Source organism: Sander lucioperca, chromosome 3, assembly GCF_008315115.2.
Source record: "Sander lucioperca isolate FBNREF2018 chromosome 3, SLUC_FBN_1.2, whole genome shotgun sequence".
In the NCBI taxonomy this organism is placed as follows: Eukaryota; Metazoa; Chordata; class Actinopteri; order Perciformes; family Percidae; genus Sander; species Sander lucioperca.
This window is the reverse complement of record NC_050175.1, coordinates 4,571,335-4,594,916: the sequence shown is the minus strand read 5'-3', so window position 1 is coordinate 4,594,916 and position 23,582 is coordinate 4,571,335. Positions and strand designations below refer to the sequence as shown.

General features: G+C 43.2%; 1 protein-coding gene across 1 annotated transcript; it reads left to right on the top strand.

Moving 5' to 3' along the window:
* The first annotated feature begins 1,021 nt into the window (after positions 1 to 1,021).
* Positions 1,022 to 22,690, top strand: LOC116056314 (NLR family CARD domain-containing protein 3-like). The gene is made up of 10 exons (XM_035999160.1): positions 1,022 to 1,191; positions 10,079 to 10,183; positions 11,451 to 11,555; positions 13,063 to 13,141; positions 13,697 to 13,925; positions 14,103 to 15,897; positions 16,008 to 16,181; positions 20,572 to 20,745; positions 20,857 to 20,903; positions 22,134 to 22,690. The coding sequence occupies exons 2-10, from the start codon at positions 10,080 to 10,082 to the stop codon at positions 22,688 to 22,690; spliced, it is 3,264 nt and encodes a 1,087-aa protein (XP_035855053.1). The 5' UTR covers positions 1,022 to 1,191; position 10,079.
* The last annotated feature ends 892 nt before the right edge of the window (positions 22,691 to 23,582 follow it).

Sequence of the window (23,582 nt, the reverse complement as noted above, 5' to 3'; positions counted from 1 at the left end):
GACCCACAAGATCTCACGAATTCACGTAGAATAGAACCACAAAACCACCACCAGTTAGTTTCCATCCAGAGGAGTAGAGGGGGAACTACTCTGAGCTGTGTTTTCAAGGTGTAGTGCAGGGAGATATGATCCGCCGTGAGCACGCTGGATTTTGAAAATTAACCCGATGTTTCATTTTGTTTCTGTGCTCGACTTCCTGTCCCCACTATCTGCCGTGTGCTGAATTGCTGCGGAGCTCTCCGGCGTCCGGCAAAAATAGAAGCTCAGATATCAGATATCTCCCTTGTTTTAGCCAATCACAAGAACGCACCACACGTGGGGGATTGTTTACTTATAAGCCAATCACATAAAAGCGTTCACACAGTGCTATATGAATGTGGTGCGGGCGCGGGCTAGCGTGATTGCAGATCATTCCCTGGCATTTGTGTGTCGAGCCAAGTCAGGTCAGTCTCAAAATTCACACACAAATGCAGTGAAGTTCACAGACCGCAAGCAGTTTGTAAATCAAGATATATTTGTGTGTGCATCCGAAATACATTTCTGAATCTTGTCCTGTGCATTTCTGAATTTTGTGTGTGTATTTGTGAATTTTGTGTGCATTTGTGTATCCTGTGTGTGTATTTATGAATCCTGTGTGTGCATATGTGAATGTAGTGTGTGCATTTATCTTTATTGAGACTCTTTTAGCTCCATACAAACAAACGGATATATTTAATAACTGCACAAACTACAACTGGGTAAATAATATTTCCACCTCTGCAAAGACCAAACACAGGATTCTGAATGAGTTATTTTGGGGAAATGTGACGCTGAACAAGAACGCAGTTGTGTTTTTTTCATAAAATGCAGCAGAGCCAAGTTGATTCTGCAGAGATCTGTTGTTGGTTTGAAATGAAATGACTGGTCATAAGCTTATTAGGCCATCAGTTAGCCCCATCTAGTGGACAGATGATATAACTCCATCTTCTGATGTGTGATTTCTCTGACACTGAGTGGGTGTGTGCCACAGGTTAGACTGGTTCTGAAGTCACTCTGACTCTGAAGTTGTGAGGCTGTGACGGTGTCCTAAAATCAAATGCACACAGACGCCAGGACTGACAAGGGACAATGAGCAGCTCCGTCTCTCCAAACGTTTCCTCGACACAGGAAGGTGAAAAGTGTCTATGAGTCGACCTAAAGTGAGTTCAGCAGGTGAGAATCCAACCAGAGGAATCTGTAAATGTTTGATCAACAGGATCATTTTGATCACATTGTTGCTGTATCACTGTTGGACTGGAGAAATGTTTCTGGGTTGTTTCACAGTATCTGTTTAATATAGAAGTTTTTTTGAAGAGTGGTTTGAGAATGATTTGCATGTATTACTGCTCAGGTAGACCCAACAGCAGATTGTAATCTGAAATCAGTGAAAAATGTAGGGAGTGTCAGAACTGGTCGGACAGCTTGCAACAACTCGGCCGTCATGCATTTCATCCAAAACACAGCCATCTTTTAACTTTGACCCAAATTTGGTTTGATTGAAAGCAGGGCTGGACTGGGGTAAAAAATCAGCCCTGTACTTTTGAGACCCAGACCAGCCCACAACAATCAGCTCACCAGCCTCACCAGCCTCACCAGCCAAAAAAAGTAACATTTTAACATTCACTAGCCATTTAGCTGGTGGACAAAAAGTTAATTTTGAACGCTGCATACCAGATTTACTTTACAGAGCCTAGCATTCACCTTAAATTTAATTTTGCAGAACAAAGGTCAGCATTTACAGTATAGCTCAGTAAGAGATAAGCAATGTTTGTCATGACACACCTGGTTTTTGAACTCTGTCCCCTGGTCTGGAAACAGTCTCTGAGGTACACCAAATTTGCATACAAAATCCAGAATACAATTGGTCACCTCCTCTGCTGATTTTTTTCTTCAAAGGGTAGGCCTCTGCCACTTTGTGAAAAAAGCAACCATTACACAGATGCATTGTATTTACACCCTCAGTTACAGTCAGCTTCATGAGGTCCATCCCATCTAGTTCAAATGTCTCCGAAAAGTTAAGAGTTGAATAATTAGACATCTGTACAGGAAGAAGCTAGTGAGCACATTTAGCTGCATGGGATATTAATTGCACAAATAACCTCACCTCTATTGGGTTGTACTGTGTTTTTTTCTTTTAGACTGGCACGCTTTGCCTGGAAATCAGGGCACTGACCAATCTGAAGCCAAATAGTATTCAAATGAATGTATATCATAGGCATTTGGTCAAGCAGAAACAGTAAGTAAGGGAAATAGATCACGTGTGTTTTAATAGAATCCATTTAATTCCTGTTTCAATTTGACAGATTGTTTTGTTCAGTTGGCCTTCATGTAAATAAACTTACCCATTTGCGGATATCAGCCTCCATTCCAGGCCAGTAATACCTGCTGATGATCACGTGTTGTGTTTTTTCAACAGGTTCTCTCTCCCATCTTGTAAAATACGAACGCTTTGTCGTTGTTATTGACGCTAAAATTCTCCTTTAGCGTCATATAACGTGCTTTAACTAAAGGCGCTTGGTCGGGACTATTGGCGTCCTTTTTGACGTGGTTATGTTAAGGAAAAGGTCGTGGGTGGGCTTACGTTTCCGTGACACGCTGGAATAACGGGATGGTTAAAGAAGAAAGCGATTTTAGGAAACGTGACAAGCGGGACACGAGCCCCGGTCTCCTGGGTGAAAGTCCTGTGTTTGACCCATCCACCACCCCGACCAACCTCCCTATGCGGAATTTCCCCCTTACATACTCCTCTCTAAACCCCGTCTAGCTGCTGCTCTCCCCGCTACGTTCTACAAACAAGCTGAAGAACGCCTTTTTCGTCTCTTCAGAAGCTGACAGCCACTGTCCAAACGTCTGTATTTTACGAGTTCGGAGTTAGAACGGGTTGGTTTTTTCAACCCCACAATGAGACCCAAGCCTGCCACTGTGCATTTCCAGAAAATGTTGTCTGCCTATGAGGCTGACGAAATAACCTTTGCAAGATGCTCCTGCTTGTCTTGCCGTCTCCGGCATATATAGTAAAGAACTCCATCTGGTCAAAAAAAGCTCAATGTATTCTAAATCTAACAGAAGAAATCATTGTGATTGATGAAATATGACATTTAAACTTACCCTTACCCCTACCCGTGTATTTTTGCTGTTTTGGTAAACCCAAAGGGAATAAATTATGGACTTTAAATTAGGGGTAAATATGTACGTTTAAGTGACACACGGGACAAGAACAGGGCATGAACCCCGGTCACCTAGGTTAAAGGATGTTTTGTTTGACCCATCCACCCCCCCAACCTGCCTCCCATATGCAGATTTTCAGTCTTTAATACTACAGCGCCACGATGTAGCTGCTGCTCTGCCCGGTGCATCCATACAGATGCTAAAAGGTGCCTTGTGTGTCGGTATGTGACGCTGAGAGCCATTGTCCAAGCATCAGTATGTTGACTAGTTGAGAATGAGAAAGGGTTGTCTACATATAAATCCATCCCATAATAATGTGGGCTGTTCTTAATGCAAACAAGGATCCCCAGCAATGCCAAGCAAATGTGGTCTTCAATACTCTAAATTGAACATTCAGGGCTTGGGCTCCAAAAGCTTTGCACAGTCCATGTGTCACTATAAGCTTGTTGTAGTGACAGAAAGCATCTCTCCCTGCAGGTGAGGACTCTGCTATGAGGCAGGGTGAGGACAGAGAGGAGGGAGTCCTGCTGCTTTTTTTCCAGTGTAACAAATTACTTCTGATTTTATTTTGTAGTAACGAGTAACTAAGATGCTCAAGGGAGATGTAGTGGAGTAAAAGTATACATTTTATTTAGAAACTGTAGTGGAGTAAAAGTAAAAGTATTTTGTAACATTTTTGGTTGGTGGTGTGCCGCGGGATTTTTTTAATGTAAAAAATGTGCCGTGGCTCAAAAAAGGTTGAGAAACACTGCAATAGGCAGTGTGTAGTATGTAGTGTGTAGTGTGTAGTGTGTAGTGTGTAGTACATAGTGTTTAGTGTGTAGTGTGTACTACGTAGTGTGTAGTGTGTAGTATGTAGTGTGTAGTGTGTAGTGTGTAGTGTGTGCGTAGTGTGTAGTACGTAGTGTGTAGTATGTAGTGTGTAGTACGTAATGTGTAGTGTGTGCGTAGTGTGTAGTGCGTAGTGTGTAGTGTGTAGTGTGTATTGTGTAGTGTGTAGTGTGTAGTATGTAGTGTGTAGTGTGTAGTGTGTAGTATGTAGTATGTAGTACGTAGTGTGTAGTGTGTAGTGTGTGTAGTGTGTAGTATGTAGTGTGTAGTACATAGTGTGGTGTGTAGTGTGTAGTGCGTAGTGTGTAGTGTGTAGTATGTAGTGTATAGTATGTAGTGTGTAGTGTGTAGTGTGTAGGGTGTAGTGTGTAGTGTGTAGTGTGTAGTGTGTAGTACGTAGTGTGTAGTGTGTAGTGTGTAGTATGTAGTGTGTAGTACATAGTGTGGTGTGTAGTGTGTAGTGCGTAGTGTGTAGTATGTAGTGTGTAGTGTGTATTGTGTAGTGTGTAGTGTGTAGTACGTAGTGTTTAGTGTGTAGTGTGTATTGTGTAGTGTGTAGTGTGTAGTGTGTGCGTAGTGTGTAGTACGTAGTGTGTAGTGTGTAGTGTGTATTGTGTAGTGTGTAGTGTGTAGTATGTAGTGTGTAGTGTGTAGTGTGTAGTATGTAGTGTGTAGTGTGTAGTGTGTAGTGTGTAGTATGTAGTGTGTAGTGTGTAGTGTGTAGTGTGTAGTATGTAGTGTGTAGTGTGTAGTATGTAGTACGTAATGTGTAGTGTGTGCGTAGTGTGTAGTACGTAGTGTGTAGTATGTAGTGTGTAGTACGTAATGTGTAGTGTGTGCGTAGTGTGTAGTGCGTAGTGTGTAGTGTGTAGTGTGTATTGTGTAGTGTGTAGTGTGTAGTGTGTAGTGTGTAGTATGTAGTACGTAATGTGTAGTGTGTAGTATGTAGTGTGTAGTACGTAGTGTGTAGTATGTAGTGTGTAGTACGTAATGTGTAGTGTGTGCGTAGTGTGTAGTGCGTAGTGTGTAGTGTGTAGTGTGTATTGTGTAGTGTGTAGTATGTAGTGTGTAGTGTGTAGTGTGTAGTATGTAGTATGTAGTACGTAGTGTGTAGTGTGTAGTGTGTGTAGTGTGTAGTATGTAGTGTGTAGTACATAGTGTGGTGTGTAGTGTGTAGTGCGTAGTGTGTAGTGTGTAGTATGTAGTGTATAGTATGTAGTGTGTAGTGTGTAGTGTGTAGGGTGTAGTGTGTAGTGTGTAGTGTGTAGTGTGTAGTACGTAGTGTGTAGTGTGTAGTGTGTAGTATGTAGTGTGTAGTACATAGTGTGGTGTGTAGTGTGTAGTGCGTAGTGTGTAGTATGTAGTGTGTAGTGTGTATTGTGTAGTGTGTAGTGTGTAGTGTGTAGTACGTAGTGTTTAGTGTGTAGTGTGTATTGTGTAGTGTGTAGTGTGTAGTATGTAGTGTGTAGTGTGTAGTGTGTAGTGTGTAGTATGTAGTGTGTAGTGTGTAGTGTGTACTATGTAGTACGTAATGTGTAGTGTGTGCGTAGTGTGTAGTACGTAGTGTGTAGTGTGTAGTGTGTATTGTGTAGTGTGTAGTGTGTAGTATGTAGTGTGTAGTGTGTAGTGTGTAGTGTGTAGTGTGTAGTATGTAGTGTGTAGTGTGTAGTGTGTAGTATGTAGTACGTAATGTGTAGTGTGTGCGTAGTGTGTAGTACGTAGTGTGTAGTATGTAGTGTGTAGTACGTAATGTGTAGTGTGTGCGTAGTGTGTAGTGCGTAGTGTGTAGTGTGTAGTGTGTATTGTGTAGTGTGTAGTATGTAGTGTGTAGTGTGTAGTGTGTAGTATGTAGTATGTAGTACGTAGTGTGTAGTGTGTGTAGTGTGTAGTATGTAGTGTGTAGTACATAGTGTGGTGTGTAGTGTGTAGTGCGTAGTGTGTAGTGTGTAGTATGTAGTGTATAGTATGTAGTGTGTAGTGTGTAGTGTGTAGGGTGTAGTGTGTAGTGTGTAGTACGTAGTGTGTAGTGTGTAGTGTGTAGTATGTAGTGTGTAGTACATAGTGTGGTGTGTAGTGTGTAGTGCGTAGTGTGTAGTATGTAGTGTGTAGTGTGTATTGTGTAGTGTGTAGTGTGTAGTACGTAGTGTTTAGTGTGTAGTGTGTATTGTGTAGTGTGTAGTGTGTAGTGTGTATTGTGTAGTGTGTAGTGTGTAGTATGTAGTGTGTAGTGTGTAGTGTGTAGTGTGTAGTGTGTAGTGTGTAGTATGTAGTGTGTAGTGTGTAGTGTGTAGTGTGTAGTATGTAGTGTGTAGTGTGTAGTGTGTACTATGTAGTACGTAATGTGTAGTGTGTGCGTAGTGTGTAGTACGTAGTGTGTAGTGTGTAGTGTGTATTGTGTAGTGTGTAGTGTGTAGTATGTAGTGTGTAGTGTGTAGTGTGTAGTGTGTAGTGTGTAGTATGTAGTGTGTAGTGTGTAGTGTGTAGTATGTAGTACGTAATGTGTAGTGTGTGCGTAGTGTGTAGTACGTAGTGTGTAGTATGTAGTGTGTAGTACGTAATGTGTAGTGTGTGCGTAGTGTGTAGTGCGTAGTGTGTAGTGTGTAGTGTGTATTGTGTAGTGTGTAGTGTGTAGTATGTAGTGTGTAGTGTGTAGTGTGTAGTATGTAGTGTGTAGTGTGTAGTGTGTAGTATGTAGTACGTAATGTGTAGTGTGTGCGTAGTGTGTAGTACGTAGTGTGTAGTATGTAGTGTGTAGTACGTAATGTGTAGTGTGTGCGTAGTGTGTAGTGCGTAGTGTGTAGTGTGTAGTGTGTATTGTGTAGTGTGTAGTGTGTAGTATGTAGTGTGTAGTGTGTAGTGTGTAGTATGTAGTATGTAGTACGTAGTGTGTAGTGTGTAGTATGTAGTGTGTAGTACATAGTGTGGTGTGTAGTGTGTAGTGCGTAGTGTGTAGTGTGTAGTATGTAGTGTGTAGTGTGTAGTGTGTAGGGTGTAGTGTGTAGTGTGTAGTGTGTAGTACGTAGTGTGTAGTGTGTAGTGTGTAGTATGTAGTGTGTAGTACATAGTGTGGTGTGTAGTGTGTAGTGCGTAGTGTGTAGTATGTAGTGTGTAGTATGTAGTGTGTAGTACGTAGTGTGTAGTGTGTAGTACGTAGTGTGTAGTGTGTAGTACGTAGTGTGTAGTATGTAGTGTGTAGTGTGTGCATAGTGTGTAGTGTGTAGTGCGTAGTGTGTAGTGTGTAGTACGTAGTGTGTAGTACGTAGTGTGTAGTGTGTAGTACGCAGTGTGTAGTGTGTGCATAGTGTCTAGTGTTTAGTGCGTAGTGTGTAGTGTGTGCGTAGTGTCTAGGGTGTAGTACATAGTGTGTAGTGTGTAGTACGTAGTGTGTAGTATGTAGTGTGTAGTACGTAATGTGTAGTGTGTGCGTAGTGTGTAGTGCGTAGTGTGTAGTGTGTAGTACGTAGTGTGTAGTACGTAGTGTGTAGTGTGTAGTACGCAGTGTGTAGTGTGTGCATAGTGTCTAGTGTTTAGTGCGTAGTGTGTAGTGTGTGCGTAGTGTCTAGGGTGTAGTACGTAGTGTGTAGTGTGTGCGTAGTGTGTAGTGTGTAGTACATAGTGTGTAGTGTGTGTAGGGTGTGTGTAGTGTGTAGTACGTAGTGTGTAGTGTGTGTGTAGGGTGTGTGTAGTGTGTACTACGTAGTGTGTAGTGTGTAGTACGTAGTGTGTAGTGTGTAGTGTGTAGTACATAGTGTGTAGTGTGTGTAGGGTGTAGTGTGTAGTACATAGTGTGGTGCGTAGTGTGTAGTGCGTAGTGTGTAGTGTGTAGTGTGTAGTGTGTAGTATGTAGTGTGTAGTGTGTAGTGTGTAGTATGTAGTGTGTAATATGTAGTATGTAGTTTGTAGTGTGTAGTGTGTAGTACGTAGTGTGTAGTGTGTAGTACGTAGTGTGTAGTATGTAGTGTGTAGTACGTAATGTGTAGTGTGTGCGTAGTGTGTAGTGCGTAGTGTGTAGTGTGTAGTACGTAGTGTGTAGTACGTAGTGTGTAGTGTGTAGTACGCAGTGTGTAGTGTGTGCATAGTGTCTAGTGTTTAGTGCGTAGTGTGTAGTGTGTGCGTAGTGTCTAGGGTGTAGTACATAGTGTGTAGTGTGTGTAGGGTGTGTGTAGTGTGTAGTACGTAGTGTGTAGTGTGTAGTACGTAGTGTAGAGTGTATAGTGTGTAGTACATAGTGTGTAGTGTGTGTGTAGGGTGTGTGTAGTGTGTACTACGTAGTGTGTAGTGTGTAGTGTGTAGTACGTAGTGTGTAGTGTGTAGTACGTAGTGTGTAGTGTGTAGTGTGTAGTACATAGTGTGGTGCGTAGTGTGTAGTGCGTAGTGTGTAGTGTGTAGTGTGTAGTATGTAGTGTGTAGTGTGTAGTGTGTAGTGTGTAGTATGTAGTGTGTAATATGTAGTATGTAGTATGTAGTTTGTAGTGTGTAGTGTGTAGTATGTAGTGTGTAGTGTATAGTATGTAGTGTGTAGTGTGTAGTGTGTAGTGTGTAGTGTGTAGTGTGTAGTGTGTAGTGTGTAGTGTGTAGTATGTAGTGTGTAGTGTGTAGTGTGTAGTGTGTAGTGTGTAGTGTGTAGTGTGTAGTGTGTAGTTTGTAGTGTGTAGTGTGTAGTGTGTAGTGTGTAGTGTGTAGTGTGTAGTATGTAGTGTGTAGTATGTAGTGTGTAGTGTGTAGTGTGTAGTGTGTAGTGTGTAGTGTGTAGTGTGTAGTGCGTAGTGTGTAGTGTGTAGTGTGTAGTACGTAGTGTGTAGTGTGTAGTGTGTAGTACGTAGTGTGTAGTGTGTAGTGTGTAGTGTGTAGTGTGTAGTGTGTAGTGTGTAGTACGTAGTGTGTAGTGTGTAGTGTTTAGGGTGTAGTGTGTAGTGTGTAGTGTGTAGTGTGTGTATTGTGTAGGGTGTAGTGTGTAGTATGTAGTGTGTAGTACATAGTGTGGTGTGTAGTGTGTAGTGCATAGTGTGTAGTGTGTAGTGTGTAGTATGTAGTGTATAGTGTGATTTTGTCCTCGTTGCTTTGGGGTCAACGTTTGTGATCCAGGCTCAGGTCTCTGATGTGAAAGCCTCTTACTGCTTTATATTCCTTTATATATTTTTGAGATATTTGGATTGTCATCTGTGTTTTCCTTCTCATAGGATAAATAAAGGTTTTCCCACCATAAATTGGTGCATAAAAGTGTATCAGAATGCAGGATATTAGTCTTTAACGCTCACAATAACCCTGGGGGAGGACACCCAGACCCCACACTTTGATCTGCTCCCCCCCCCCAAAGGCCCATTCTGAGCCAGGAAAAAAATATTTATAATTATATATATATATATATCGCAAACACAAAAAGCGTGAACACATTAAACCTGTCCTAGCCTCCTTGCACTGGCTTCCAGTCCAGTCTGGGATACAATTTAAAATACTGTTGAAGGTTTTTAAAGCTGTTCATGCCCTGGCCCCCAGCTACATAGCAGATATCATTCACCCCCACGTAGCTCCCAGGTCCCTCAGATCCTCCAGCCAAGGTCTCCTCCATGTCCCACGGTCCCGGCTTAACCACAAAAGGTGACAGAGCCTTTTCTGTTGCTGGCCCTCAGCTGTGGAACCGACTGCCACCTGACATCAGAAATGCACCTTCAATTGTGATATTCAAAGCCAGGCTCAAAACTCACCTTTTTACATCGGCCTTCCCGGCATCTTAATTGTCTTATCCTGCTATGTTTGTAAATAAGTGTTTGTCTTTTGATGTCGTTTTAGCCTAAATCACTGATTTGTAAGTGTATTTTATTTTATTTTATGACCCTGTGGCTAATGCGCTATGTACAGCACTTTGGTCAGCGCGAGCTGTTTTTAAATGTGCTATAGAAATAAACTTTACTTACTTACTTACTTACTGTATGTGGTACAGTATACCCACTACAATACATTACACCACTAACTTCCTGAATGAGGACACTGCGTGAGTCTGGAATTGTACCTTATACAATTTAATATGACAAATAAATGAAAGTGTTGTTGTTTGTATCAGGATGCAGCAGCAGAGACCAGACTATCCCAGCTGTGTGTCCATTAAGAGTGAATGGTCTATGGATCGTCCTATTGACCTTAAAACAGGACAACCTGCTGATGGACGGTAAGAATTTAATATGTGTGGGTACACGATGCGTAATCCAACACTTTACTGGGATCTAGCCCAAACTGACTATGTGCTCTCCTGCAAACTTGTCCTGGACCCAGATGTGTGTCCATTAAGAGTACCCGGTCCATGACACCACCACTTTATCAAGAGATGTGATTGTGAGACAGAGTAAGCCCAGAACATCGCCTCGGATTAGGGTGACACCAAGACCTGGGTCTTGGGTGCAGCTGTGGCTATGGACCTGCTACACCCTGCTACGCTCTGCGATTCCCTGCAATGTCCGGCTACGTCCTGCTGCGTCCACCGCGTCCACCCATGCTCTGCTGTGCCACGCTACATCCCGTACCGTCATAACCCCAACCGTCAGACACCGCCCACCAAGAGTCTGGGTCTGCCGAGGTTTCTTCCTAAAAAGGAGTTTTTCCTCGCCTCTGTCGCAATAGCCACTGCTAATGCTTGCTCTTGGGGGAACTATTGGAATTGTTGGGGCTTTATAGAGTGTGGTCTAGACCTACTCTATCTGTAAAGTGTCTCGAGATAACTCTTGTTATGATTTGATACTATAAATAAAATTGAATTGAATTGAATTGAATTAAGTCAACACATTCACCAACATCAGTCTGCTTCTGTTGTTGCTTCACCTAAACTGTCCTAAACCTACAAATTGTTCTGGACTTAGAGTCTGAGGATGTCTTTAACCGATCCATTAGTTGACTGAAGATAAAAATGTGTGTTTACATGAACACAAAAAGAGGTTAGTCAGAGAAATCGGTTACTGTAAATGCAGGTAAACATGCAGCAAGTCAGTGGTCACATTGCTGCCTGTGTGTGTGTGTGTGTGTGTGTGTGTGTGTGTGTGTGTGTGTGTGTGTGTGTGTGTGTGTGTGTGTGTGTGTGTGTGTGTGTGTGTGTGTGTGCGTGCATGCGTGTGTTCTGTGTTCAACCATCATTTGGCTATAGGTAAAAATGTGTCTTTGTCATGCACATGCCTACATGGAACACCAATTAACAAATCAGGTTACTGCAGAGAGACAACTGTAAGTGATCGCTGAAGTGCAGCAAAACACAATGATTGAACCTTGCTTCTAATATTTTAGTTAGTCAAGAGGAGCTTCTGCTCTCAGGCCACTAGGATCCTAAATGAGGGTACTGCCTGAATCATGCACAAGTTAAAGGAGCTGATGGGATTACATTTGACTACAATTGTACCTTGTACTATTTAATGTGACAAATACATTTATATGTTGTTTGTTTGTATCAGGATGCAGCAGCAGAGACCAGACTATCCCAGCTGTGTGTCCATTAAGAGTGAATGGTCTATGGATCGTCCTATTGACCTTAAAACAGGACAACCTGCTGATGGACGGTAAGAATTGTTTAAAAAATGTGTATAAAAAGTAATTATGTGTGCGTGCGTGCGTGCGTGCGTGCTTGCGTGCATGTGTGCGTTTGTGTGTGTGTAACCATCATTTGATTATTGACCTTAAACTTTGCCTGAACTAAGGCACTTCCACATTTTGTAACCATAATTCCGTTTTAGAGCGTAAGTGTTATTATATACTTCGCTTAGCCTCGCCAGCTTTATCCACCTTTACTTGCCCAAAAAATCTGTTTTTGCACGAAAAGCTGATCAGGAGGGCAAGCATTGAACCAAGGACGTCCGTTAATGGCAGACCTAACTCTCTCCTCGATGTCCCAACTGAGTGTGGAGACAAAACAGGGGGGCTGGGAGATTGGAGTCAGACCCGTGCCAGAATCTTCCTTATCCTGAAACTGCCGTGATGAAGCATTGCAGGACCCTGGCGGGTAGGAGAGAGAGAAGGGGAACCGTGTGAGAAACTAGCCAGTGCCACCATTCCTCCAGAGGTAATTTGACAGCCAGCAGTTCTCTGTTGCTGACGTCCTAATTCCTATTGGCCTAAGACTGAGAGGCACTGAAAGAAGAAGCCACAGGGGTGGAATTTCTGGTCAGAGGCCGCACATTGAGACAAAACGGCCCCTACACCCACATCGGAAGCTTCCATCTTTACAGTAAACTGTCAGTCGGGCTCTGGTAGTTGGAGGAGGGAGGTGGAGATGAATAGGGACTTGAGAGTCTGGAATGCTTTTTCAGCAGCTAGGGTCCAGCTGAAGAGCACTTTGGAGGAGTGAGAGCAGTGAGAGGGGTGGCGATGGAACTGTAGTTGTGGATGAATTCGCGGTAAAAGTTGGCAAAGCTTGGTAAACTGGCCGGGAGGTGACTACTGTTACTTTAGCCAGGACTGCCTAAACACTACCTTGAGCCCTGATGTAACCTAACCCAGGAAGGAGACATTGGAGGAATACTTCAACCTTGACTAAAACAGAGAGTTCTCCAGTAGGCATTGCAGGACTGACTGGACATGGAGGACATGCTTCTCTTAGGACTTGGAAAAGATGTTAATGTCATCCAGGTAGACAAATACAAAGAAAATGAGCTGCACGTCATTAACCAGAGCTTGGAACACAGCAGGGTTAGGGTTAGGTGCCTTGAAGTCAACGGTCGCAGCCTTGCCTTGAAGGAGACGTTGGGGGCTTAAAACACCATTGAGCGTCTATCGCCTTTCTCTCAGGGGCAGCTATGAAATACAAATACACCCCCTGGAAGCAGAGAATATTCTTCAAAAAGGAGACTATTCCTAGAAGAGTTAGGGACGATCAAAGCTGGCAAAACGTTCCTCAAACACCATCCTCTATAGTGAACCATCTACAAGGCCCAAAAGCAAAATCTACGACCGCCAGAAACAGACACAAAGTTGTTAGTAATACTGTTATTGGGAATGTTAACTGTTACTGTCCTTGTTAAGTCAGGTGTTAAGTCATTAAATGTCCTTAAATAATTTTTTTCTCCACAGTGTTCAGCAGAAGAGGTCAGAGTTTTCCAGTGATCAGTCTGGTCAGCAGCATCAATCAGAACTGGACTCCATATTTATGGTGTGTACACATACAAACACATTTTATTATCAACTACAGATTAAATTCTAAACTATAATTCAGGTCCGGGTAGTCTCCATTAGGGTTGGGTACCGAAACCCGGTTCCACTATGGAACCAGTTCCTACGCAAACGGTAGTATTCGGACCGGATTAGAACGCAAGTTTCGGTTCCTCATTTCGGTTCCGACTGAAATATTTTCCCTCTGTCGCTCCGGTCAGCGGCAGACTCTTTTTTTCTTTCTCCCTTTTCTGCCGAGTGGCGCACGTGCCCGCTCGCGGTGCGAAGCGCGTGTCCGTGCTATTCTTGGACATGCACTCTACTATCACAGCTGATAGATATAAATAAAAATATCACACTTTCTCTGTAGTCTACCGTTAGCTAGCTACCGTTAATGTAGGCTTCTTTTAAAATGGCATATTTTTCGTAAAAATCCAAACGGTACCCAACCCTAGTCTCCATGCTGCTTTGTTTAGACTAGCAGGTCTTCGGACTGAAAGATAAATCAAATGTTGTATTCTTTAAATTAAATATTCAGTTTATTGTTCTGTGCCAGCTGCTGGAGGAGAACATCATCACTTTTGTGAAGAAGGAGCTGAAGAGGATCCAGAAGGTTCTTAGTCCAGATTACCCAGATTCCTTCAAAAGTCAGAGGGAAAATAAAGAGGTGGTGGACGGCGAGGATGAAGAACAGAGGAGGAGCAGCAGAGAGGCATTTCTGAAGATAACACTGCACTTTCTGAGGAGAATGAAGCAGGACGAGCTGGCTGACTGTCTGCAGAGCAGTACGAATTTTAACCGATTTAACATGCTGGAAAGAGGAGAGACAACATGGAAGAAGTTTACATTTCCAAACTCTTAATAAAACTAATCGAGGAAAAACTACCCACACTTAAATGTTTAAATTATGTGATATTCTGTACGATCGACTCACAGATTACATTTTTTCTTTGTTTATTCAGAAACACATGCTCCAGAGTGCCGACATAAACTGAAGTCTAACTTGAAGAAGTTCCAGTCTGTGTTTGAGGGGATTGCTAAAGCAGGAAACCCAACCCTTCTGAATCAGATGTACACAGAGCTCTACATCACAAAGCGAGGGACTGCAAAGGTTAATAATCAACACGAGGTCAGACAGATTGAAACAGCATCCAGGAAACCAGATGGATCAGAAACAAAAATCAGACAAGAAGACATCTTTAAAAGGCCACCTGGAAGACATGAACCAATCAGAACAGTGATGACAACGGGAGTGGCTGGCATCGGGAAAACAGTCTTAACACAGAAGTTCACTCTGGATTGGGCTGAAGACAAAGCCAACCAGGACATCCAGTTCACATTTCCATTCACCTTCAGAGAGCTGAATGTGCTGATAGAGAAAAAGTTCAGCTTGGTGGAACTTGTTCATCACTTCTTTAGTGAAATCAAAGAAGCAGGAATCTGCAGGTTTGAAGAGTTCCTGATTGTGTTCATCTTTGACGGTTTGGATGAGTGCCGACTTCCTCTGGACTTCCTCAACACTGAGGTCCTGACTGATGTTACAGAGTCCACCTCAGTGGATGTACTGCTGACAAACCTCATCAGGGGGAAACTGCTTCCCTCTGCTCGCCTCTGGATAACCACACGACCTGCGGCAGCCAATCAGATCCCTCCTGAGTGTGTTGACATGGTGACAGAGGTCAGAGGGTTTGCTGACCCTCAGAAGGAGGAGTACTTCAGAAAGAGATTCAGAGATGAGGAGCAGGCCAGCAGAATCATCTCCCACATCAGGACATCACGAAGCCTCCACATCATGTGCCACATCCCAGTCTTCTGCTGGATCACTGCTATAGTTCTGGAGGATGAATTGAAAACCAGAGAGGGAGGAGAGCTGCCCAAGACCTTGACTGAGATGTACATCCATTTCCTGGTGGTTCAGTCCAAAGTGAAGAACATCAAGTATGATGGAGGAGCTGAGATGGATCCACACTGGAGTCCAGAGAGCAGGAAGATGATCGAGTCTCTGGGAAAACTGGCTTTTGAGCAGCTGCAGAAAGGCAACCTGATCTTCTATGAATCAGACCTGACAGAGTGTGGCATCGATATCAGAGCAGCCTCAGTGTACTCAGGAGTGTTCACGCAGATCTTTAAAGAGGAGAGAGGACTGTACCAGGACAAGGTGTTCTGCTTCATCCATCTGAGTGTTCAGGAGTTTCTGGCTGCTCTTCATGTCCATCTGACATTCATCAACTCTGGAGTCAACCTGCTGACAGAAGAACAAACAACATCCTGGTGGCCAAAAGTGTTCAGAGACAAAACCGCACGTTTCTACCAGAGTGCTGTGGACAAGGCCTTACAGAGTCCAAATGGACACCTGGACTTGTTCCTCCGCTTCCTTCTGGGTCTTTCACTAGAGACCAATCAGAAACACCTACGAGGCCTGCTGACACTAAAAGGAAGTATTTCACAGACCAATCAGGAAACAGTCCAGTACATCAAAAACAAGCTCTGTGAAAATCTGTCTCCAGAGAAAAGCATCAATCTGTTCCACTGTCTGAATGAACTGAATGATTGTTCTCTAGTGGAGCAGATCCAACAGTCCTTGAGTTCAGGAAGTCTCTCCACAGATGAACTGTCTCCTGCTCTGTGGTCAGCTCTGGTCTTCATCTTACTGTCATCAGAAAAAGATCTGGACGTGTTTGACCTGAAGAAATACTCTGCTTCAGAGGAGGCTCTTCTGAGGCTGCTGCCAGTGGTCAAAGCCTCCAACAAAGCTCTGTACGTGCACACATAACTATCCAGATTAAATGTAGATTTTTCTTTAGTCAGACAAAAAAAAAACTGTTGTTTGTGATAGTTTTCATATTAAATTGCTGATTCCTCCTCAGGCTGAATGGCTGTAACCTGTCAGAGAGAAGCTGTGAAGCTCTGTCCTCAGTTATCAGCTCCCAGTCCTCTAGTCTGAGAGAGCTGGACCTGAGTAACAACGAGCTTCAGGATTCTGGAGTAAAGATTCTGTCTGCTGGACTGGAGGTTTCAGATTGCAGATTGGAAATTCTCAGGTCAGAATTCTGTTTGTAAAGCGTTATCTGGAATGTTAAATTATTGAGGGCTTTTAGTCTTTTTAAGATTCTGTAGTTAAGATCCTGTAAGCAACAGCAGCTTTTCTCCGAGTACCTCACGGATGACTGAGCTTCTTATCCTATCTCGAAGGGAGAAGCCTGCCCCTCTCCTGAGAAAACTCATTCCAGCCGCTTGTATCCAGGATTTAGTTCTTTCGGTCATGACCCAGCCTTCATGACCATAGCTGAGGGTAGGAACGAAAATTGACCGGTAGGTCGAGAGCTTTGCCTTGCAGCTTAACTCTCTTTTCGTCACAACGGTGAATGCAATACCGTCACCCGCTGCTTCAATTCTTCAGCCAATCTCCCGCTCCATTGTCCCCTCACTCATGAACAGGACCCTGAGGTACTTGAACTCCTTCACTTGGGGTAATGACTCATTCCCTACCTGGAGCAGGCACTCCATAGGTTTCCTTCTGAGAACCATGGCCTTAAATTTAGAGGTGCTGATCCTCATCCCAGCTACTTCACACGTGGCTGCAAACCGATCCAGTGAATGCTGAATTTCACGGACCGATCAGGACCACATAATCTGCAAAAAGCAGCGATGAGATCCCCAGCCCACCGAACTGCCACCCCTCCCGTCCAGGGCGATGCCTCGATATCCTGTCCATGAATGTCACAAACAGGATTGGTGCCAAAGCTTAGCCCTGGCGGAGGGATTGTATTCTGCCCTACTAAGGCAAAATACCTTAACTCGCCAGAGTGTGAAACTGAGAAAAATGACTTTAACGTTATCTTAATGTCCTGACAATTGAGTTATAGGTATAATATTGTAATTTTCACATTTTGTAGTGTATACCTGTATAAATCTAGCTACAAAAATTTTTTGAACTGAAATTTGACCTTTGACCCTTTTTCGGAAGTTACTGTATTCTGCCTTAGCATTGCCCACGATGAATCGGTCATACCAAGGCAAAAGACCTTAACTTCTTTTTTATAGCACAATGTTATGATAACAATGATACCTTTTTAAAATGTAAGCAATATTAACCTTATTGGACTCACTATGATGGCTTCACATTTATCAACATCATATGAAAATGATAAATCAATAAGTTTTTTCTGTATTTCGTACTCATACTAGTACCACACAGGCAGTCGCATGATTGATTCAAACACTCTCTCTGACAGACGTCATAATTAAGTGTTTTGATGTTTTATTGCAGTTCTTCTGTTTGGATATGAGGCACTAATTTAGACTCATTGGCTTGTTTATTTGGATAACCAGTAGCCTAGAACAGCAAAGATATTTCAGAATCATCCTATTGTAGCATCTTAATGTCTGCTGAAAACATAGTAGGAATTAATATTTCTTGGGATTTTACTTGCAGTATTTGCATTAGTATCATATACAGTATACAGGAATACATTTTGATGATGTGTGTAGGTCTTTTCGAAAATTATGAATAAACACTGTATTGATACATTTTCCTGGATAGAATTGAAACTTAGAACCAAATGCAGATGATGATAAAACATCTCCCACACAAATAAGGCAAGATTAGGATGTCATTGGTTGCCTTTATTTGGTCATTTTATATGAGGAATTTAAAGTAAAGGAGTCTGACAACAAAGTTTAATTGCTGCTATTTAATTAATTCATTGAATTGGATAATGGAAATGAAAGAATGGTTAGAGGTGAATGGAAATGGGGTATGTGTGTCTTTAATTTCCCCACTAACCCACAGCTACACTAAACTCTAAGATTGCATAGATAGTATTGACAGCCTGTAACAACCTGGGAGGTTTGACTAGCCGGCAGTAAGTTTTAAAAACTTGTGGTGGATTTAATGGATTTGCTTTCTCGTAGGTTGTTTGGCATGGATTTTAACTAGGGTTCAACAAAAGGGAGGGTGCTCTAAATTACTACATTTCTGCTGCTGGTGTATGGGTGGGTGTGGAAGGTGTGTCGTTGCGGCTCCAACCAACTCGCTTAGTTTTCAGTCAGTGGACTGTCATTGGCAGGCGAGAGCTAGCCTATGAGAAGCAAATTTTATTTCAGTTGTACATGTAGCCTTGTATTACGGGCTGTGAATTAAGATATCCTACAAGCCATGCTCTAAATAATGCACCGCGTGTTACTGGATAAGTTGTTGATTATGGCTTGCAAATTGTTTGTGTCTAGTTTGTCAAGTAGGTTAGCCTAGGCTACTAGTTTGCATCACTAGCTAAAGGCTACCGCTAGCTATTACTGGATTTTAAGTTAGGCTACCAAGATTATCTTTTTTTTATGCACCCGTGTGTCATTCTAATTACCTTGATCTTGGCATTTACGTTTCAAAGCCATCTCCTGCATCATTTTCCCTCAAGATTATGTCATTCTTCAAACCTAGATGTCAATAATCTAACAAACGCAAGCACTGCAAAACATGTACTGCACACACTTTATTGAAGTTAGTGTGTGTGTGAGGTGATTTAATTGCATAATACATCATAACACTGTAACTGCAGCGCGGCAGTACAGTTTACTTTGATGGTCGGTCAGAACAAGGCAGTGTGACATAACTTCAGGGCAGCGCACCGTAACTTCATTCGAGTGTTCAGCAGCAGCGTGAAATGAAGGCATGAAGCAGTCTCTGACGTTAAGGGCTTCTACCACAGTTTCCCCTTGGCTTTTTGAAGTTATGGCAAAAACATCATCTTATTTCCCCCAAAAAACAATCAAATTGAAACTTGATTTTTGTCTACATGATAAAAAATTACAATAACTAATTTTTGCCAAAAATCAAAGTTACGAACTTTTGCCTTAGTGCGGCAGTATAGCCCTGAGAAGGGACCCCCTCACCCCATACTCCTGTAGCACCTCCCACAGTATCTCCTGGGGGACCCGGTCATATGCCTTCTCCAGATCAACAAAACACATGGATACCATCCATGGATATAGATGGGCATAATTCCAGGCCCCCACCAGGATCCTGGAGAGCTGGTCCGTTGTTCCACGACCAGGACAGAATCTGCATTAATCCTCTTCAATCTGAGGTTCGACCATCGGCCAGCTTTCCAGCACCTCGGAGTAGACTTTTACAGAGAGGGTGAGAAGTGTGATACCCCTGTAATTGGCACACACTCTTTGGTCCCCCTTTTTGAACAGGGGAACCACCACCTCGTTCTGCCACTCGGTGGGCACTGTCCCAAACTTCCAAGTAATGTTGAAGGGGCATGTCATCCAAGACAGCCCCTCCACACCCAGAGCTTTCAGCATTTCTGGACGGATCTCATCAATCCCTGGGAATTTGCCACTGTAGAGTTGTTTAACTGCCTTAGTGACCAGGGAAATTGACGATGATCCCCCATCATCCTCAAGCCCTGCCTCTACCATAGAGGGTGTGTTAGTTGGATTCCAGAGTTCCTCAAAGTGCTCCTTCCACCGACCAATTACCTTCTCATTTGAGGTCAACAGCATCCTATCCTTACTGTTAACAGCTTGGATAGTTCCACGTTTCCCTTTCATGAGGTGGCGGACCATTTTCCAGAGAAAACCTTGGTGCAGACTGAAAGTCCTTCTCCATGTCTTCTCCGAACTTTTCCCACACCCGCTGCTTTGCCTCTCTCATGGCAGAGGCTGAAGCACTTCAGGCTCGTCGGTACCCTGCAACTGCCTCCGAAGTCCTACGGGATAATATATCCCAGAAGGACTTCTTCTTAAGTGGGCCAGCTTCCCTGACAACTGGTGTCCAACACGCTGTTCTTTCATTGTCCACTTGGGTTTAATGCCCCCATCCTCCACAGGGATGCCAGAAAAGTTCTGCCGGAGGTGTGAGTTAAATATCTATTGGACAGGGACCACCTCTAGACATTCCCAGATACCCGCACTACCCATTTGGGCTTACCAGGTCTGTCCAGAGTCTCCCTAGTCTCCTTGTCATGGATTGTTTATGACAAACACAAAGTTTGCACAAAAGGATGGTCCTAAGTTTACGTGGTACCAGAGCACTCAAGGGAATGGACAGCTGCGGACTTGTGTCGATTGCACGAATGTGCAAGCAGTTCCAGGAAAGTGTGTCCACGGAAATGCACAAAATATCGCAGCTGTGTGACGTGACAAGTTCCCACCTGTTCACGGTTGCAGAGCACTGAAAGTATGCTTCTAACAAAAATGCTGTCCGAAAAAACACTCTGAATTAGCATCCCTATTTACATTATTATCATTGCCAGGACAAACATGGAATTTAAGTACTAGGCTTAATGATGCATTGAGATTAAGGCTGACCCCCCCCAGGCAGATAATGAAGCAATTATTTCAAAGTTAAGGCAAAACGATTGGTTTAAAGTTGGAAACAGTGAACAGCTATTTATAGAATTTACAGAGTTTTGTGTGTATTTTCAGTCTGTCAGGCTGTCTGATCTCAGAGAAAGGCTGTGCTTCTCTGGCCTCAGCTCTGAGCTCCAACCCCTCCCATCTGAGAGAGCTGGACCTGAGCTACAATCATCCAGGAGACTCAGGAGTTAATCTGCTGTTTGCTGGACTGGAGGATCCAAACTGGAAACTGGATACTCTCAGGTATGGACAGATGGATAAAAGCTGCTTTCACACTGTTTTTCTATCAAATGTTTAATGGATGATATGAGTGAGTGTGTATGAAATTGATTGTGACTTTGTTTCTTCCTGCAGACTGGACTATGGTGGACCACAGAGACTGTGTTCTGGTCTGAGGAAGTGTGAGTGTGTTTGTTTAATAAGAACTCAGCTGCATGTTACACTAGCTTTTTACATTTTCTTGACTGAAGTACAATTATGAATTTCAAAAGAGTTTCAATCAGGATTGATCTGTTTTCTGTAAGTGTGGCTGGACTTCAACTCAGGGTGTGAAATATGACGATATTTAATTGTGAGTGATTAAAATGTCTCCACGGTCTGCCTTTGCAGAGAGATAGTTAGTATCGTGCTTCAGTGCAAATCAGTTGCAGTTCCATCTATGGCTCAAGTGTTTCCTCTGCATACAGCAGCGCAATGCTAGCCGGAAGCAAACAACAGCAATAGTGCTCACACTTGCTAACTAATAGCTGTTGCTCTGCAGTGCGCACAACCCGGGCCAGGCTTCCATGGGTAATTAGTGGTAATACAGAGCATTCGTTAGCTCCATGGTTTTCTCAAATTCCCCAAGGCAACCTGACTTCTGCCAGAGAGCAGTGCTCATCAGCAGTAACAACAGCGCTAAGCGTGGGTTATCAGCGTCAATATAAATTAAGCACAAAGTCCAGTAACCCGGGTAACTTTCAACATGCTAAAAATCACCTACCATGGAGTGCACCTGAGCAGCCTTTGGAAGTGCTCTAACCACGTACTGCACAAAAACTAACACTAAAAGGGGTAAATAGGGACTACTGGTGCCCCGCATTGCTAATGCCTTTCAGGAATAGGTTCCAAATGACTTACCAGCCCTCAACTCTGCCTAGCAGTTTAGGAAAATATGTTAATATTACCAGGCCAAAAAGTTCAGAAACACACTTACTGGAATATAGCTAGTCCAGCAACATAAAGTCAACCTGTAACCCCCTACAGAAACCAGGGCAAGCCAAAATCTGTGAAACACTCTGACAAAGAAAATGTTACATTTACCAGTTTCCCAGCACTAACGATCCTGGACGAGCCCCCATTTGTTACCGCCTGGCTCAAGGCACATGCAAGTGCATTGACTTGGACCATCAGCTGTCATCATCAGTCCTCATAAAAACACCAAAAATTAATGAATATTACTGATGAGTTCGGTAACTGTTCATGTTGATATAACTGGATTGTTGAAGTTAAAGTTTGTTAAACATTATTCACAGCTGAATATGAAAGGTCAGTTTAAATGCTTTTCTTTCAGTAATTGTCAGTAAAGTTGTTAATAAATCAACAGATAATGAATAACCTGCGGCTGTATTGTGTCTTGTTCTTTCCATCAGATGTCTGTGAACTGGAACTGGACACAAACACATTACACAGAAGACTCAAACTGTCCAAAAACAGCAGGATGGTGACATATGTGAGAGAGGAGTATCAGTCACATGCTGATCATCCAGACAGGTTTGACTGGTGGCCTCAGCTGCTGTGTAGAGATGGTCTGACTGGTCGCTGTTACTGGGAGGTCGTGTGGAGAGGAAGGGTTCATATATCAGTGAGTTACAGAGGAATCCGAAGGAGAGGAGACAGTAAAGAATGTGTGTTTGGAGGGAATGATCATTCCTGGAGTCTGGTCTGTGCTGATGATAATGGCTACTCTGTTTATCACAGTGACAGAGAAACATCCATCCCCTCCCCTTCTTCCTCTTCCTCCTCCCCCTCCTCTGTCTCTCACAGAGTCGCAGTGTATGTGGACTGTCCTGCTGGCACTCTGTCCTTCTACAGAGTCTCTTCTGACTCACTGATCCACCTCCACACCTTCAACACCACATTCACTGATCCTCTCTATCCTGGGTTTGGGTTCTGGCCTGATTCCTCAGTGTCTCTGTGTTCTCTGTAGGTCTGAGAGTCTCTCCTGTGGACAGAAACACTGACTGAATATCAGCTGCTGAAATCAAAGTTCAGTCAGTTCACCATCACACACACTCTGAAGCAATTCTTAAGCAACACTTAATATTTAACATCCAAAAAAGAATGAACACTTCAGTAACTAGTTTTTCTTTTTCTTTCTAAATTATTCCATCATTTGTTTAAAATTTGTATACAAACTTTAAACTTTAAAGGTCCCATGGCATGAAAATTTGCAGCGCACCCAACCCCAGCAGTTCCTCCCACAGGTGGTGGGCCCATGGGATGGAGAGGGGGGTGCTACATTGCTTCTTCGGGCCTGGCTCCTTGGGAAACCCCGCCACCAGACCCTCGCTGCCGAGTGCTCCATCTGGGCCCGGCTTCCTCCGGGCAGGGTAACTCCACCTCTTCCTCGTTGATTCAAAGGGTTTTTGAACCATTCTTTGTCTGGCCCCTCACCTGAAACCTCATTGCTATCGGAGACCATACCAGGACCACCAGGCTCCAGACAACAGCCCTCAGGTTCATAGGTACTCACAAACCTCTCCACCAAGATAAGGTGATGGTTCCCAGAGAGGTTGTCAAAATCCTGAACTTTGTAAGTCCCCCATACACATCAATCACTTTCACCACCTCTCCGACACATTTTAACTTCTTGCACTCAAAAACAAAAAGTTTCCTGCAAACATAATTAAGCTAGTGATTAGGTTTCTCAATGAATTCTATTCAACGATTTTTATTTTTAGTTTGTGTTACTGTGAAAATGTTGACTGTATTTATTTTTTTGGGTTGGGGGTGAATCAGAAAGTTCTTCACTGTATGAGGTGTAAATTTATTTTAATAAGAAGTCCTTTTTCATTAGTTTGACTTGAGTCGGTGCACCA